Raw genomic sequence first — 20,466 nt, 5'->3', positions numbered from 1 at the left:
ATATATGTTCTAATGAGGGAGCAGAGTGCGGGATATGTATATATGTTCTAATGAGGGAGCAGAGTGAGGGATATGTATATATGTTCTAATGATGGAGCAGAGTGAGGGATATGTATATATGTTCTAATGAGGGAGCAGAGTGAGGGATATGTATATATGTTCTAATGAGGGAGCAGAGTGAGGGATATGTATATATGTTCTAATGAGGGAGCAGAGTGAGGGATATGCATATATGTTCTAATGAGGGAGCAGAGTGAGGGATATGTATAGGTGTTCTAATGAGGGAGCAGAGTGAGGGATATGTATATATGTTCTAATGAGGGAGCAGAGTGAGAGATATGTATATATGTTCTAATGAGGGAGCAGAGTGCGGGATATGTATATATGTTCTAATGAGGGAGCAGAGTGAGGGATATGTATATATGTTCTAATGAGGGAGCAGAGTGAGGGATATGTATATTTGTTCTAATGAGGGAGCAGAGTGAGGGATATGTACAGGTGTTCTAATGAGGGAGCAGAGTGAGGGGTATGTATATATGTTCTAATGAGGGAGCAGAGTGAGGGATATGTATAGATGTTCTAATGAGGGAGCAGAGTGAGGGATATGTATAGGTGTTCTAATGAGGGAGCAGAGTGAGGGATATGTATATATGTTCTAATGAGAGAGCAGAGTGAGGGATATGTATATATGTTCTAATGATGGAGCAAAGTGAGGGATATGTATATATGTTCTAATGAGGGAGCAGAGTGAGGGATATGTATATATGTTCTAATGAAGGAGCAGAGTGAGGGATATGTATATATGTTCTAATGAGGGAGCAGAGTGAGGGATATGTATATATGTTCTAATGAGGGAGCAGAATGAGGGATATGTATATATGTTCTAATGATGGAGCAGAGTGAGGGACATGTATATATGTTCTAATGAGGGAGCAGAGTGAGAGATATGTATATATGTTCTAATGAGGGAGCAGAGTGCGGGATATGTATATATGTTCTAATGAGGGAGCAGAGTGAGGGATATGTATATATGTTCTAATGATGGAGCAGAGTGAGGGATATGTATATATGTTCTAATGAGGGAGCAGAGTGAGGGATATGTATATATGTTCTAATGAGGGAGCAGAGTGAGGGATATGTATATATGTTCTAATGAGGGAGCAGAGTGAGGGATATGCATATATGTTCTAATGAGGGAGCAAAGTGAGGGATATGTATAGGTGTTCTAATGAGGGAGCAGAGTGAGGGATATGTATATATGTTCTAATGAGGGAGCAGAGTGAGAGATATGTATATATGTTCTAATGAGGGAGCAGAGTGCGGGATATGTATATATGTTCTAATGAGGGAGCAGAGTGAGGGATATGTATATATGTTCTAATGAGGGAGCAGAGTGAGGGATATGTATATTTGTTCTAATGAGGGAGCAGAGTGAGGGATATGTATAGGTGTTCTAATGAGGGAGCAGAGTGAGGGGTATGTATATATGTTCTAATGAGGGAGCAGAGTGAGGGATATGTATAGATGTTCTAATGAGGGAGCAGAGTGAGGGATATGTATAGGTGTTCTAATGAGGGAGCAGAGTGAGGGATATGTATATATGTTCTAATGATGGAGCAGAGTGAGGGATATGTATATATGTTCTAATGAGGGAGCAGAGTGAGGGATATGTATATATGTTCTAATGAAGGAGCAGAGTGAGGGATATGTATATATGTTCTAATGAGGGAGCAGAGTGAGGGATATGTATATATGTTCTAATGAGGGAGCAGAGTGAGGGATATGTATAGGTGTTCTAATGAGGGAGCAGAGTGAGGGATATGTATATATGTTCTAATGAGGGAGCAGAGTGAGGGATATGTATAGATGTTCTAATGAGGGAGCAGAGTGAGGGATATGTATATATGTTCTAATGAGGGAGCAGAGTGAAGGGTATGTATATATGTTCTAATGAGGGAGCAGAGTGAGGGATATGTATATATGTTCTAATGAGGGAGCAGAGTGAGGGATATGTATATATGTTCTAATGAGGGAGCAGAGTGAGGGATATGTATATATGTTCTAATGAGGGAGCAGAGTGAGGGATATGTATATATGTTCTAATGAGGGAGCAGAGTGAGGGATATGTATATATGTTCTAATGAGGGAGCAGAGTGAGGGATATGTATATATGTTCTAATGAGGGAGCAGAGTGAGGGATATGTATATATGTTCTAATGAGGGAGCAGAGTGAGGGATATGTATATATGTTCTAATGAGGGAGCAGAGTGAGGGATATGTATATATGTTCTAATGAGGGAGCAGAGTGAGGGATATGTATATATGTTCTAATGAGGGAGCAGAGTGAGGGTTATGTATATATGTTCTAATGAGGGAGCAGAGTGAGGGATATGTATATATGTTCTAATGAGGGAGCAGAGTGAGGGATATGTATATATGTTCTAATGAGGGAGCAGAGTGAGGGATATGTATATATGTTCTAATGAGGGAGCAGAGTGAGGGATATGTATAGATGTTCTAATGAGGGAGCAGAGTGAGGAGTATGTATATATGTTCTAATGAGGGAGCAGAGTGAGGGGTATGTATATATGTTCTAATGAGGGAGCAGAGTGAGGGATATGTATATATGTTCTAATGAGGGAGCAGAGTGAGGGATATGTATATATGTTCTAATGAGGGAGCAGAGTGAGGGGTATGTATATATGTTCTAATGAGGGAGCAGAGTGAGGGGTATGTATATATGTACTAATGAGGGAGCAGAGTGAGGGATATGCATATATGTTCTAATGAGGGAGCAGAGTGAGGGATATGTATATATGTTCTAATGAGGGAGCAGAGTGAGGGATATGTATATATGTTCTAATGAGGGAGCAGAGTGAGGGATATGTATATATGTTCTAATGAGGGAGCAGAGTGAGGGATATGTATATATGTTCTAATGAGGGAGCAGAGTGAGGGATATGTATATATGTTCTAATGAGGGAGCAGAGTGAGGGATATGTATATATGTTCTAATGAGGGAGCAGAGTGAGGGATATGTATATATGTTCTAATGAGGGAGCAGAGTGAGGGATATGTATATATGTTCTAATGAGGGAGCAGAGTGAGGGATATGTATATATGTTCTAATGAGGGAGCAGAGTGAGGGATATGTATATATGTTCTAATGAGGGAGCAGAGTGAGGGATATGTATATATGTTCTAATGAGGGAGCAGAGTGAGGGATATGTATATATGTTCTAATGAGGGAGCAGAGTGAGGGATATGTATATATGTTCTAATGAGGGAGCAGAGTGAGGGATATGTATATATGTTCTAATGAGGGAGCAGAGTGAGGGATATGTATATATGTTCTAATGAGGGAGCAGAGTGAGGGATATGTATATATGTTCTAATGAGGGAGCAGAGTGAGGGATATGTATATATGTTCTAATGAGGGAGCAGAGTGAGGGATATGTATATATGTTCTAATGAGGGAGCAGAGTGAGGGATATGTATATATGTTCTAATGAGGGAGCAGAGTGAGGGATATGTATATATGTTCTAATGAGGGAGCAGAGTGAGGGGTATGTATATATGTTCTAATGAGGGAGCAGAGTGAGGGGTATGTATATATGTACTAATGAGGGAGCAGAGTGAGGGATATGTATATATGTTCTAATGAGGGAGCAGAGTGAGGGATATGTATATATGTTCTAATGAGGGAGCAGAGTGAGGGATATGTATATATGTTCTAATGAGGGAGCAGAGTGAGGGATATGTATATATGTTCTAATGAGGGAGCAGAGTGAGGGATATGTATATATGTTCTAATGAGGGAGCAGAGTGAGGGATATGTATATATGTTCTAATGAGGGAGCAGAGTGAGGGATATGTATATATGTTCTAATGAGGGAGCAGAGTGAGGGATATGTATATATGTTCTAATGAGGGAGCAGAGTGAGGGATATGTATATATGTTCTAATGAGGGAGCAGAGTGAGGGATATGTATATATGTTCTAATGAGGGAGCAGAGTGAGGGATATGTATATATGTTCTAATGAGGGAGCAGAGTGAGGGTTATGTATATATGTTCTAATGAGGGAGCAGAGTGAGGGATATGTATAGATGTTCTAATGAGGGAGCAGAGTGAGGGGTATGTATATATGTTCTAATGAGGGAGCAGAGTGAGGGGTATGTATATATGTTCTAATGAGGGAGCAGAGTGAGGGATATGTATATATGTTCTAATGAGGGAGCAGAGTGAGGGATATGTATATATGTTCTAATGAGGGAGCAGAGTGAGGGGTATGTATATATGTTCTAATGAGGGAGCAGAGTGAGGGGTATGTATATATGTACTAATGAGGGAGCAGAGTGAGGGATATGTATATATGTTCTAATGAGGGAGCAGAGTGAGGGATATGTATATATGTTCTAATGAGGGAGCAGAGTGAGGGATATGTATATATGTTCTAATGAGGGAGCAGAGTGAGGGATATGTATATATGTTCTAATGAGGGAGCAGAGTGAGGGATATGTATATATGTTCTAATGAGGGAGCAGAGTGAGGGATATGTATATATGTTCTAATGAGGGAGCAGAGTGAGGGATATGTATATATGTTCTAATGAGGGAGCAGAGTGAGGGATATGTATATATGTTCTAATGAGGGAGCAGAGTGAGGGATATGTATATATGTTCTAATGAGGGAGCAGAGTGAGGGATATGTATATATGTTCTAATGAGGGAGCAGAGTGAGGGATATGTATATATGTTCTAATGAGGGAGCAGAGTGAGGGATATGTATATATGTTCTAATGAGGGAGCAGAGTGAGGGATATGTATATATGTTCTAATGAGGGAGCAGAGTGAGGGATATGTATATATGTTCTAATGAGGGAGCAGAGTGAGGGATATGTATATATGTTTCTAATGAGGGAGCAGAGTGAGGGATATGTATATATGTTCTAATGAGGGAGCAGAGTGAGGGATATGTATATATGTTCTAATGAGGGAGCAGAGTGAGGGATATGTATATATGTTCTAATGAGGGAGCAGAGTGAGGGATATGTATATATGTTCTAATGAGGGAGCAGAGTGAGGGATATGTATATATGTTCTAATGAGGAAGCAGAGTGAGGGATATGTATATATGTTCTAATGAGGGAGCAGAGTGAGGGATATGTATATATGTTCTAATGAGAGAGCAGAGTGAGGGATATGTATAGATGTTCTAATGAGGGAGCAGAGTGAGGGATATGTATATATGTTCTAATGAGGGAGCAGAGTGAGGGATATGTATATATGTTCTAATGAGGGAGCAGAGTGAGGGATATGTATATATGTTCTAATGAGGGAGCAGAGTGAGGATATGTATATATGTTCTAATGAGGGAGCAGAGTGAGGGATATGTATAGATGTTCTAATGAGGGAGCAGAGTGAGGGGTATGTATATATGTTCTAATGAGGAGCAGAGTGAGGGATATGTATATATGTTCTAATGAGGGAGCAGAGTGAGGGATATGTATATATGTTCTAATGAGGGAGCAGAGTGAGGGATATGTATAGATGTTCTAATGAGGGAGCAGAGTGAGGGATATGTATATATGTTCTAATGAGGGAGCAGAGTGAGGGATATGTATATATGTTCTAATGAGGGAGCAGAGTGAGGGATATGTATATATGTTCTAATGAGGGAGCAGAGTGAGGGATATGTATATATGTTCTAATGAGGGAGCAGAGTGAGGGATATGTATATATGTTCTAATGAGGGAGCAGAGTGAGGGATATGTATATATGTTCTAATGAGGGAGCAGAGTGAGGGATATGTATATATGTTCTAATGAGGGAGCAGAGTGAGGGATATGTATATATGTTCTAATGAGGGAGCAGAGTGAGGGATATGTATATATGTTCTAATGAGGGAGCAGAGTGAGGGGTATGTATATATGTTCTAATGAGGGAGCAGAGTGAGGGATATGTATATATGTTCTAATGAGGGAGCAGAGTGAGGGATATGTATAGATGTTCTAATGAGGGAGCAGAGTGAGGGGTATGTATATATGTTCTAATGAGGGAGCAGAGTGAGGGGTATGTATATATGTACTAATGAGGGAGCAGAGTGAGGGATATGTATATATGTTCTAATGAGGGAGCAGAGTGAGGGATATGTGATATATGTTCTAATGAGGGAGCAGAGTGAGGGATATGTATAGGTGTTCTAATGAGGGAGCAGAGTGAGGGATATGTATAGATGTTCTAATGAGGGAGCAGAGTGAGGGATATGTATATATGTTCTAATGAGGGAGCAGAGTGAGGGATATGTATATATGTTCTAATGAGGGAGCAGAGTGAGGGATATGTATATATGTTCTAATGAGGGAGCAGAGTGAGGGATATGTATATATGTTCTAATGAGGGAGCAGAGTGAGGGATATGTATATATGTTCTAATGAGGGAGCAGAGTGAGGGATATGTATATATGTTCTAATGAGGGAGCAGAGTGAGGGATATGTATATATGTTCTAATGAGGGAGCAGAGTGAGGGATATGTATATATGTTCTAATGAGGGAGCAGAGTGAGGGATATGTATATATGTTCTAATGAGGGAGCAGAGTGAGGGATATGTATATATGTTCTAATGAGGGAGCAGAGTGAGGGATATGTATATATGTTCTAATGAGGGAGCAGAGTGAGGGATATGTATATATGTTCTAATGAGGGAGCAGAGTGAGGGATATGTATATATGTTCTAATGAGGAGCAGAGTGAGGGATATGTATATATGTTCTAATGAGGGAGCAGAGTGAGGGATATGTATATATGTTCTAATGAGGGAGCAGAGTGAGGGATATGTATATATGTTCTAATGAGGGAGCAGAGTGAGGGGTATGTATATATGTTCTAATGAGGGAGCAGAGTGAGGGTATGTATATATGTACTAATGAGGGAGCAGAGTGAGGGATATGTATATATGTTCTAATGAGGGAGCAGAGTGAGGGATATGTATATATGTTCTAATGAGGGAGCAGAGTGAGGGATATGTATATATGTTCTAATGAGGGAGCAGAGTGAGGGATATGTATATATGTTCTAATGAGGGAGCAGAGTGAGGGATATGTATATATGTTCTAATGAGGGAGCAGAGTGAGGGATATGTATATATGTTCTAATGAGGGAGCAGAGTGAGGGATATGTATATATGTTCTAATGAGGGAGCAGAGTGAGGGATATGTATATATGTTCTAATGAGGGAGCAGAGTGAGGGATATGTATATATGTTCTAATGAGGGAGCAGAGTGAGGGATATGTATATATGTTCTAATGAGGGAGCAGAGTGAGGGATATGTATATATGTTCTAATGAGGGAGCAGAGTGAGGGTTATGTATATATGTTCTAATGAGGGAGCAGAGTGAGGGATATGTATAGATGTTCTAATGAGGGAGCAGAGTGAGGGTATGTATATATGTTCTAATGAGGGAGCAGAGTGAGGGGTATGTATATATGTTCTAATGAGGGAGCAGAGTGAGGGATATGTATATATGTTCTAATGAGGGAGCAGAGTGAGGGATATGTATATATGTTCTAATGAGGGAGCAGAGTGAGGGGTATGTATATATGTTCTAATGAGGGAGCAGAGTGAGGGTATGTATATATGTACTAATGAGGGGAGCAGAGTGAGGGATATGTATATATGTTCTAATGAGGGAGCAGAGTGAGGATATGTATATATGTTCTAATGAGGGAGCAGAGTGAGGGATATGTATATATGTTCTAATGAGGGAGCAGAGTGAGGGATATGTATATATGTTCTAATGAGGGAGCAGAGTGAGGGATATGTATATATGTTCTAATGAGGGAGCAGAGTGAGGGATATGTATATATGTTCTAATGAGGGAGCAGAGTGAGGGATATGTATATATGTTCTAATGAGGGAGCAGAGTGAGGGATATGTATATATGTTCTAATGAGGGAGCAGAGTGAGGGATATGTATATATGTTCTAATGAGGGAGCAGAGTGAGGGATATGTATATATGTTCTAATGAGGGAGCAGAGTGAGGGATATGTATATATGTTCTAATGAGGGAGCAGAGTGAGGGATATGTATATATGTTCTAATGAGGGAGCAGAGTGAGGATATGTATATATGTTCTAATGAGGGAGCAGAGTGAGGGATATGTATATATGTTCTAATGAGGGAGCAGAGTGAGGGATATGTATATATGTTCTAATGAGGGAGCAGAGTGAGGGATATGTATATATGTTCTAATGAGGGAGCAGAGTGAGGGATATGTATATATGTTCTAATGAGGGAGCAGAGTGAGGGATATGTATATATGTTCTAATGAGGGAGCAGAGTGAGGGATATGTATATATGTTCTAATGAGGGAGCAGAGTGAGGGATATGTATATATGTTCTAATGAGGAAGCAGAGTGAGGGATATGTATATATGTTCTAATGAGGGAGCAGAGTGAGGGATATGTATATATGTTCTAATGAGAGAGCAGAGTGAGGGATATGTATAGATGTTCTAATGAGGGAGCAGAGTGAGGATATGTATATATGTTCTAATGAGGGAGCAGAGTGAGGGATATGTATATATGTTCTAATGAGGGAGCAGAGTGAGGGATATGTATATATGTTCTAATGAGGGAGCAGAGTGAGGGATATGTATATATGTTCTAATGAGGGAGCAGAGTGAGGGATATGTATAGATGTTCTAATGAGGGAGCAGAGTGAGGGGTATGTATATATGTTCTAATGAGGGAGCAGAGTGAGGGATATGTATATATGTTCTAATGAGGGAGCAGAGTGAGGGATATGTATATATGTTCTAATGAGGGAGCAGAGTGAGGGATATGTATAGATGTTCTAATGAGGGAGCAGAGTGAGGGATATGTATATATGTTCTAATGAGGGAGCAGAGTGAGGGATATGTATATATGTTCTAATGAGGGAGCAGAGTGAGGGATATGTATATATGTTCTAATGAGGGAGCAGAGTGAGGGATATGTATATATGTTCTAATGAGGGAGCAGAGTGAGGGATATGTATATATGTTCTAATGAGGGAGCAGAGTGAGGGATATGTATATATGTTCTAATGAGGGAGCAGAGTGAGGGATATGTATATATGTTCTAATGAGGGAGCAGAGTGAGGGATATGTATATATGTTCTAATGAGGGAGCAGAGTGAGGGATATGTATATATGTTCTAATGAGGGAGCAGAGTGAGGGGTATGTATATATGTTCTAATGAGGGAGCAGAGTGAGGGATATGTATATATGTTCTAATGAGGGAGCAGAGTGAGGGATATGTATAGATGTTCTAATGAGGGAGCAGAGTGAGGGGTATGTATATATGTTCTAATGAGGGAGCAGAGTGAGGGTATGTATATATGTACTAATGAGGGAGCAGAGTGAGGGATATGTATATATGTTCTAATGAGGGAGCAGAGTGAGGGATATGTATATATGTTCTAATGAGGGAGCAGAGTGAGGGATATGTATAGGTGTTCTAATGAGGGAGCAGAGTGAGGGATATGTATATGTGTTCTAATGAGGGAGCAGAGTGAGAGATATGTATATATGTTCTAATGAGGGAGCAGAGTGCGGGATATGTATATGTGTTCTAATGAGGGAGCAGAGTGAGGGATATGTATATATGTTCTAATGAGGGAGCAGAGTGAGGGATATGTATAGGTGTTCTAATGAGGGAGCAGAGTGAGGGGTATGTATATATGTTCTAATGAGGGAGCAGAGTGAGGGATATGTATAGATGTTCTAATGAGGGAGCAGAGTGAGGGATATGTATAGGTGTTCTAATGAGGGAGCAGAGTGAGGGATATGTATATATGTTCTAATGATGGAGCAGAGTGAGGGATATGTATATATGTTCTAATGAGGGAGCAGAGTGAGGGATATGTATATATGTTCTAATGATGGAGCAGAGTGAGGGATATGTATATATGTTCTAATGAGGGAGCAGAGTGAGGGATATGTATATATGTTCTAATGAGGGAGCAGAATGAGGGATATGTATAGGTGTTCTAATGAGGGAGCAGAGTGAGGGATATGTATATATGTTCTAATGAGGGAGCAGAGTGAGAGATATGTATATATGTTCTAATGAGGGAGCAGAGTGCGGGATATGTATATATGTTCCAATGAGGGAGCAGAGTGAGGATATGTATATATGTTCTAATGATGGAGCAGAGTGAGGGATATGTATATATGTTCTAATGAGGGAGCAGAGTGAGGGATATGTATAGGTGTTCTAATGAGGGAGCAGAGTGAGGGGTATGTATATATGTTCTAATGAGGGAGCAGAGTGAGGGATATGTATAGATGTTCTAATGAGGGAGCAGAGTGAGGGATATGTATAGGTGTTCTAATGAGGGAGCAGAGTGAGGGATATGTATATATGTTCTAATGTGGGAGCAGAGTGAGGGATATGTATATATGTTCTAATGAGGGAGCAGAGTGAGGGATATGTATAGGTGTTCTAATGAGGGAGCAGAGTGAGGGGTATGTATATATGTTCTAATGAGGAGCAGAGTGAGGGATATGTATAGATGTTCTAATGAGGAGCAGAGTGAGGGATATGTATAGGTGTTCTAATGAGGGAGCAGAGTGAGGGATATGTATATATGTTCTAATGATGGAGCAGAGTGAGGGATATGTATATATGTTCTAATGAGGGAGCAGAGTGAGGGATATGTATATATGTTCTAATGAAGGAGCAGAGTGAGGGATATGTATATATGTTCTAATGAGGGAGCAGAGTGAGGGATATGTATATATGTTCTAATGAGGGAGCAGAGTGAGGGATATGTATAGGTGTTCTAATGAGGAGCAGAGTGAGGGATATGTATATATGTTCTAATGAGGGAGCAGAGTGAGGGATATGTATAGATGTTCTAATGAGGGAGCAGAGTGAGGGGTATGTATATATGTTCTAATGAGGGAGCAGAGTGAGGGTATGTATATATGTACTAATGAGGAGCAGAGTGAGGGGTATGTATATATGTTCTAATGAGGGAGCAGAGTGAGGGGTATGTATATATGTACTAATGAGGGAGCAGAGTGAGGGGTATGTATATATGTTCTAATGAGGGAGCAGAGTGAGGGATATGTATATATGTTCTAATGAGGGAGCAGAGTGAGAGATATGTATATATGTTCTAATGAGGGAGCAGAGTGCGGGATATGTATATGTGTTCTAATGAGGGAGCAGAGTGAGGGATATGTATATATGTTCTAATGAAGGAGCAGAGTGAGGGATATGTATATATGTTCTAATGAGGGAGCAGAGTGAGGGATATGTATATATGTTCTAATGAGGGAGCAGAGTGAGGGATATGTATAGGTGTTCTAATGAGGGAGCAGAGTGAGGGATATGTATATATGTTCTAATGAGGGAGCAGAGTGAGGGATATGTATAGATGTTCTAATGAGGGAGCAGAGTGAGGGGTATGTATATATGTTCTAATGAGGGAGCAGAGTGAGGGGTATGTATATATGTACTAATGAGGGAGCAGAGTGAGGGGTATGTATATATGTTCTAATGAGGGAGCAGAGTGAGGGGTATGTATATATGTACTAATGAGGGAGCAGAGTGAGGGGTATGTATATATGTTCTAATGAGGGAGCAGAGTGAGGGATATGTATATATGTTCTAATGAGGGAGCAGAGTGAGAGATATGTATATATGTTCTAATGAGGGAGCAGAGTGCGGGATATGTATATGTGTTCTAATGAGGGAGCAGAGTGAGGGATATGTATATATGTTCTAATGAGGGAGCAGAGTGAGGGATATGTATAGGTGTTCTAATGAGGGAGCAGAGTGAGGGGTATGTATATATGTTCTAATGAGGGAGCAGAGTGAGGGATATGTATAGATGTTCTAATGAGGGAGCAGAGTGAGGGATATGTATAGGTGTTCTAATGAGGGAGCAGAGTGAGGGATATGTATATATGTTCTAATGATGGAGCAGAGTGAGGGATATGTATATATGTTCTAATGAGGGAGCAGAGTGAGGGATATGTATATATGTTCTAATGAAGGAGCAGAGTGAGGGATATGTATATATGTTCTAATGAGGGAGCAGAGTGAGGGATATGTATATATGTTCTAATGAGGGAGCAGAGTGAGGGATATGTATATATGTTCTAATGAGGGAGCAGAGTGAGGGATATGTATATATGTTCTAATGAGGGAGCAGAGTGAGGGATATGTATATATGTTCTAATGAGGGAGCAGAGTGAGGGATATGTATATATGTTCTAATGAGGGAGCAGAGTGAGGGATATGTATAGGTGTTCTAATGAGGGAGCAGAGTGAGGGATATGTATATATGTTCTAATGAGGGAGCAGAGTGAGGGATATGTATATATGTTCTAATGAGGGAGCAGAGTGAGGGATATGTATATATGTTCTAATGAGGGAGCAGAGTGAGAGATATGTATATATGTTCTAATGAGGGAGCAGAGTGAGGGGTATGTATATATGTTCTAATGAGGGAGCAGAGTGAGGGGTATGTATATATGTTCTAATGAGGGAGCAGAGTGAGGGATATGTATATATGTTCTAATGAGGGAGCAGAGTGAGGGATATGTATATATGTTCTAATGAGGGAGCAGAGTGAGGGATATGTATATATGTTCTAATGAGGGAGCAGAGTGAGGGATATGTATATATGTTCTAATGAGGGAGCAGAGTGAGGGATATGTATATATGTTCTAATGAGGGAGCAGAGTGAGAGATATGTATATATGTTCTAATGAGGGAGCAGAATGAGGGGTATGTATATATGTTCTAATGAGGGAGCAGAGTGAGGGATATGTATATATGTTCTAATGAGGGAGCAGAGTGAGGGATATGTATATATGTTCTAATGAGGGAGCAGAGTGAGGGATATGTATATATGTTCTAATGAGAGAGCAGAGTGAGGGATATGTATATATGTTCTAATGAGGGAGCAGAGTGAGGGGTATGTATATATGTTCTAATGAGGGAGCAGAGTGAGGGGTATGTATATATGTTCTAATGAGGGAGCAGAGTGAGGGGTATGTATATATGTTCTAATGAGGGAGCAGAGTGAGGGATATGTATATATGTTCTAATGAGGGAGCAGAGTGAGGGATATGTATAGATGTTCTAATGAGGGAGCAGAGTGAGGGGTATGTATATATGTTCTAATGAGGGAGCAGAGTGAGGGATATGTATAGATGTTCTAATGAGGGAGCAGAGTGAGGGATATGTATATATGTTCTAATGAGGGAGCAGAGTGAGGGATATGTATATATGTTCTAATGAGGGAGCAGAGTGAGGGATATGTATATATGTTCTAATGAGGGAGCAGAGTGAGGGATATGTATATATGTTCTAATGATGGCGCAGAGTAAGGGATATGTATAGATGTTCTAATGAGGGAGCAGAGTGAGGGATATGTATATATGTTCTAATGAGGGAGCAGAGTGAGGGATATGTATAGATGTTCTAATGAGGGAGCAGAGTGAGGGGTATGTATATATGTACTAATGAGGGAGCAGAGTGAGGGGTATGTATAGATGTTCTAATGAGGGAGCAGAGTGAGGGGTATGTATATATGTACTAATGAGGGAGCAGAGTGAGGGGTATGTATATATGTACTAATGAGGGAGGGGTGACAGCCGTCTGTCACATTAACAAGAGGTCAATAACTTAATAGCGTTAGTGGTAGAATAGGACATTCGAAGGCAGACGGACCCACCGCGCAGCCGATTCCCATCGGCGGCCGCTTCTAAGGTAAGTTCTATTACTGTTTAGGGTAGGGGGTTAATTTAAGGGGTTTTAGGGTAAGGGCTTAGGGTAGGGAGTTAGGCACTTACCGTAGCGGCGAAATGGCCGCAACCAAATGTCCTAGACCAGTTAGTGGGGGGTGCACCACTCACCGGATTATTGCAAGTCAGAGGGATTCAGCTTCCCTCTCCTACTTCCAGGAATCCGATGCACGAGGCGGTTTTTATACAACAGGCACCACTAAAATGATGAAGGACAGAGATCTGGCCTTGAGCAACATCAATTACCTTGCGTGAGGTCTTCGATGGCGCGGCGTATCCCCCTATCGAATGCTCTGGCATCTGCTGGGCTCTGAAACGTGAGGCCAAACTTCTTGTCTGCGATCCTCCAGTGGTGGAACGTAGGGGTGACCTTGTTGTAGACAAGTTCCCTCCTGAGCACACACTCCAAGACAACCTGCAGAGAGCAGACACCATGTGACACACATGTACGCAACTCCGTCTCCCTCCATATCTGTAAGTAGTTGCTGCACTCCTGGAATTTGAGCGTAGTACTAGGGCACTGCTTCTTTAAACTCAAGGCCTCATGTGGGTATGAGCACATTTCCTATGGAAAGTTTTTTTGCAAAAGAACCAGATGCAAGAAGCTGGAGAACTAAAAGGGGCAAAATATTCAGCAGTTCTAAGACAGGGACCAGATGAGAGCACAGTACCGCTCAATGTGCGCTCAGAGAGATTCTGCTGTTGTACAATCAACTTACATGTGAATAAAATTATTATATGACATGTGTGCTTCATTCACAAATTAGATGCATGTCAGGCTGTCCAGAACACCCTTCCCTCTTTGGAAGGCACAGCCACAAAGAACACGAACGTTTTCTTTAAGCCTCACTTGTCAGAGATCTGGCGGAAGGACTTGCAGGCACCCAGAGATAGAATTCAGTACTGGTTCCAGAAATTTGCACATTAGTATTATGGAGCAGTTACAAGAAACCTTTAATTAATTAAATCTACTGTAAGCTGAAATTTGGCCAGTCCTGTGATGGGCCTGCAGGTTAAGACTTTTAACTGGATCAAATCCACATCAACACTGTACAGCCCGGCACACAGCGCTCACACTGTACAGCCCGGCACACAGCGCTCACACTGTACAGCCCGGCACACAGCGCTCACACTGTACAGCCCGGCACACAGCGCTCACAGTGTACAGCCGCGCACACAGCGCTCACAGTGTACAGCCGCGCACACAGCGCTCACAGTGTACAGCCGCGCACACAGCGCTCACACTGTACAGCCCGGCACACAGCGCTCACACTGTACAGCCCGGCACACTGCGCTCACACTGTACAGCCCGGCACACTGCGCTAACACTGTACAGCCCGGCACACTGCGCTAACACTGTACAGCCCGGCACACTGCGCTAACACTGTACAGCCCGGCACACTGCGCTAACACAGTACAGCCCGGCACACAGCGCTCACACTGTACAGCCCGGCACACAGCGCTCACAGTGTACAGCCCGTCACACTGCGCTCACACTGTACAGCCCGGCACACTGCGCTCACACTGTACAGCCCGGCACACAGCGCTCACACTGTACAGCCCGGCACACTGCGCTCACACTGTACAGCCCGGCACACTGCGCTCACAGTGTACAGCCGCGCACACTGCGCTCACACTGTACAGCCCGGCACACTGCGCTCACACTGTACAGCCCGGCACACAGCGCTCACACTGTACAGCCCGGCACACTGCGCTCACACTGTACAGCCCGGCACACAGCGCTCACACTGTACAGCCCGGCACACTGCGCTCACACTGTACAGCCCGGCACACAGCGCTCACACTGTACAGCCCGGCACACAGCGCTCACACTGTACAGCCCGGCACACAGCGCTCACAGTGTACAGCCCGGCACACAGCGCTCACACTGTACAGCCCGGCACACAGCGCTCACAGTGTACAGCCCGGCACACAGCGCTCACACTGTACAGCCCGGCACACAGGGCTCACACTGTACAGCCCGGCACACAGCGCTCACAGTGTACAGCCCAGCACACAGCGCTCACACTGTACAGCCCGGCACACAGCGCTCACACAGCGCTCACACTGTACAGCCCGGCACACAGCGCTCACACTGTACAGCCCGGCACACAGCACTCACACTGTACAGCCCGGCACACTGCGCTCACACTGTACAGTCCGGCACACAGCGCTCACACAGCGCTCACACTGTACAGACCGGCACACTGCGCTCACACTGTACAGCCCGGCACACTGCGCTCACACTGTACAGCCCGGCACACTGCGCTCACACTGTACAGCCCGGCACACAGGGCTCACACTGTACAGCCCGGCACACAGCGCTCACACTGTACAGCCCGGCACACAGCGCTCACACTGTACAGCCCGGCACACAGGGCTCACACTGTACAGCCCGGCACACTGCGCTCACACTGTACAGCCCGGCACACAGGGCTCACAGTGTACAGCCCGGCACACAGCGCTCACACTGTACAGCCCGGCACACTGCGCTCACACTGTACAGCCCGGCACACAGGGCTCACAGTGTACAGCCCGGCACACTGCGCTCACACTGTACAGCCCGGCACACTGCGCTCACACTGTACAGCCCGGCACACAGCGCTCACACTGTACAGCCCGGCACACTGCGCTCACACTGTACAGCCCGGCACACAGCGCTCACACTGAGCAGCCCGGCACACTGCGCTCACACTGTACAACCCGGCACACTGCGCTCACACTGTACAGCCCGGCACACAGCGCTCACACTGTACAGCCCGGCACACAGCGCTCACAGTGTACAGCCCGGCACACTGCGCTCACACTGTACAGCCCGGCACACAGCGCTCACACTGTACAGCCCGGCACACTGCGCTCACACAGCGCTCACACTGTACAGCCCGGCACACTGCGCTCACACTGTGCAGCCCGGCACACTGCGCTCACACTGTACAGCCCGGCACACTGCGCTAACACTGTACAGCCCGGCACACTGCGCTCACACTGCGCTCACACTGTACAGCCCGGCACACAGCGCTCACACTGTACAGCCCGGCACACTGCGCTCACACTGTACAGCCCGGCACACAGCGCTCACACTGTACAGCCCGGCACACTGCGCTCACACTGTACAGCCCGGCACACGGCGCTCACACTGTACAGCCCGGCACACGGCGCTCACACTGTACAGCCCGGCACACTGCGCTCACACTGTACAGCCCAGCACACGGCGCTCACACTGTACAGCCCGGCACACAGCGCTCACACTGTACAGCCCGGCACACAGCGCTCACACTGTACAGCCCGGCACACTGCGCTCACACTGTACAGCCCGGCACACTGCGCTCACACTGTACAGCCCGGCACACAGCGCTCACACTGTACAGCCCGGCACACAGGGCTCACACTGTACAGCCGCGCACACAGCGCTCACACTGTACAGCCCGGCACACAGCGCTCACACTGTACAGCCCGGCACACAGGGCTCACACTGTACAGCCGCGCACACAGCGCTCACACTGTACAGCCCGGCACACAGCGCTCACACTGTACAGCCCGGCACACAGGGCTCACACTGTACAGCCCGGCACACAGGGCTCACACTGTACAGCCGCGCACACTGCGCTCACACTGTACAGCCCGGCACACAGGGCTCACACTGTACAGCCGCGCACACTGCGCTCACACTGTACAGCCCGGCACACTGCGCTCACACTGTACAGCCCGGCACACTACGCTCACACTGTACAGCCGCGCACACTGCGCTCACACTGTACAGCCCGGCACACAGCGCTCACACTGTACAGCCCGGCACACAGTGCTCACACTGCACAGCCCGGCACACAGCGCTCACACTGCACAGCCCGGCACACAGCGCTCACTCTGTACAGCCCGGCACACTGCGCTCACACTGTACAGCCCGGCACACAGCGCTCACTCTGTACAGCCCGGCACACAGCGCTCACTCTGTACAGCCCGGCACACAGCGCTCACACTGTACAGCCCGGCACACAGCGCTCACTCTGTACAGCCCGGCACACAGCGCTCACACTGTACAGCCGCGCACACAGCGCTCACACTGTACAGCCCGGCACACAGCGCTCACACTGTACAGCCGCGTACACTGCGCTCACACTTTACAGCCCGGCACACTGCGCTCACACTGTACAGCCCGGCACACAGCGCTCACACTGTACAGCCCGGCACACAGCGCTCACACTGTACAGCCCGGCACACTGCGCTCACACTGTACAGCCCGGCACACTGTGCTCACACTGCACAGCCCGGGACACTGCGCTCACACTGTACAGCCCGGCACACTGCGCTCACACTGTACAGCCCGGCACACAGTGCTCACACTGCACAGCCCGGCACACAGCGCTCACACTGCACAGCCCGGCACACAGTGCTCACACTGCACAGCCCGGCACACAGTGCTCACACTGCACTGCCCGGCACACTGCACAGCCCAGCACACTGCACAGCCCGGCACACAGTGCTCACACTGCACAGCCCGGCACACAGTGCTCACACTGCACAGCCCGGCACACAGTGCTCACACTGCACAGCCCGGCACACAGCGCTCACACTGCACAGCCAGGCACACAGTGCTCACACTGCACAGCCCGGCACACAGTGCTCACACTGCACAGCCCGGCACACTGCACAGCCCGGCACACTGCACAGCCCGGCACACTGCACAGCCGGCACACTGCACAGCCCAGCACACTGCACAGCCCGGCACACAGCGCTCACACTGTACTCAGTAAATAATAATAATAATAGCATGTTCTTGTATACCGCTGCTAGTGGTACGCAGCGCAGTAAAAAGAAGCATGTCAAAATGAAACAGATAGATAAGATGCACCTGACCTTCAGAGACTAATTATGTCTTTATGCCTCTATAATTTATTTTCAAAACAAGATTGTGCTGCTAAACAGGACCTTTCTCGGGCTCACACCGATATGCGGGATCTTGGGATCTTTTAACTTACTTTCCTCTTAGCACATCTGTAAAATAAAAACTAATCTACATACATTCAATTAAAGGTGTCACACCCTGCAGGACTGACACAGTATCCGCGGACACAGGTACAGTGTGCACATGGCGCGGCTTTCCTCCTAACACACCCAAAATGTGCAATTAGTTGTTTTACACACCCTCGGGTCTCTGCCGTGGCTTATTATGTGTAAGAGAGAGTGGAGAGGCAGAAATATAGTGTCCTGGTGAGCACAAAGGTGCAGCTGTGTGTGAGCCTGCAGCGTATAGTCTGTGACACACATCACAGGTTCCACTAATAATGATTCTGCAGGGAACACAGGAAATGTAAATACTCCTATAAATATTCATATTTATCCGTGCTCCGTGGGAGCTCCCCAATCTGCAGAGAACTCACCAAGAGAGCATCAGAGGAACGTCCTGCAACCTGAGGACTGAGCACACGAAAACACAGAGACACCGACATACACACAGGAACAGACACACACAGAGACACCGACATACACACAGGAACAGACACACACAGAGACACCGACATACACACAGGAACAGACACACACAGAGACACCGACATACACACAGGAACAGACACACACAGAGACACCGACATACACACAGGAACAGACACACACAGAGACACCGACATACACACAGGAACAGACACACACAGAGACACCGACATACACACAGGAACAGACACACACAGAGACACCGACATACACACAGGAACAGACACACACAGAGACACCGACATACACACAGGAACAGACACACACAGAGACACCGACATACACACAGGAACATACACACACAGAGACACCGACATACACACAGGAACAGACACACACAGAAACACCGACATAAACACAGGAACAGACACACACAGAGACACCGACATAAACACAGGAACAGACACACACAGAGACACCGACATACACACAGGAACAGACACACACAGAGACACCGACATACACACAGGAACAGACACACACAGAGACACCGACATACACACAGGAACAGACACACACAGAGACACCGACATACACACAGGAACAGACACACACAGAGACACCGACATACACACAGGAACAGACACACACAGAGACACCGACATACACACAGGAACAGACACACACAGAGACACCGACATACACACAGGAACAGACTCACACAGAGACACCGACATACACACAGGAACAGACACACACAGAGACACCAATACAGACAGATACAGGGAAACAAACACACACAAAATGGAATCAAGCAACTCATCATCCCCATGTGTGTCGTAGTGCTGTGCTGTATACACTGTGAGCACAGCTATGTGTAATGACCTGTGCGAGTCACAGTGACATTGCCGAGAGACACAGTGTATAAAGCAGAGGGTACCGTACGTTTTTCACTGGGTGACGGAGTGTTATTGTCTCTTGCTGACCTGCTGGAGAAGAAACCAGCAAGGTGACAGTAATAAGGCAAGAAGTGAGGCACTGACGTGTGGCACGGACGTGTGGCACTGGCGTGAGACAGACCGACCTCCTGCACAGATACTGCAGCTGGTGCCAGGAAGAGGCCTCTTTACTCCTCTCCAAAAATCAATACCCCTGCTGCCTCCCGTGGTCACATTCCTCTCCTTTATCCTTCTGTGTGACTAGGGAGGGCAAAAAGAGGGAAATTCA

General features: G+C 45.6%; 1 protein-coding gene across 1 annotated transcript in view; it reads right to left on the bottom strand.

Annotated features, from left to right (window-relative positions):
- Positions 1-20,466, bottom strand: part of SPRED1 (sprouty related EVH1 domain containing 1) — a 155,301-nt gene that overhangs the window by 28,258 nt on the left and 106,577 nt on the right. Inside the window, exon 3 of the mRNA XM_075613234.1 lies at positions 14,056-14,224. Coding sequence (XP_075469349.1) covers positions 14,056-14,224 — 169 coding nt within the window. The remainder of the gene's footprint in view (positions 1-14,055; positions 14,225-20,466) is intronic.

Source organism: Ascaphus truei, chromosome 9 (assembly GCF_040206685.1).
Source record: "Ascaphus truei isolate aAscTru1 chromosome 9, aAscTru1.hap1, whole genome shotgun sequence".
Lineage (NCBI taxonomy): Eukaryota > Metazoa > Chordata > Amphibia > Anura > Ascaphidae > Ascaphus > Ascaphus truei.
The sequence above is the reverse complement of the archived record's forward strand: the minus strand, read 5'-3'. Positions and strand labels throughout refer to the sequence as shown.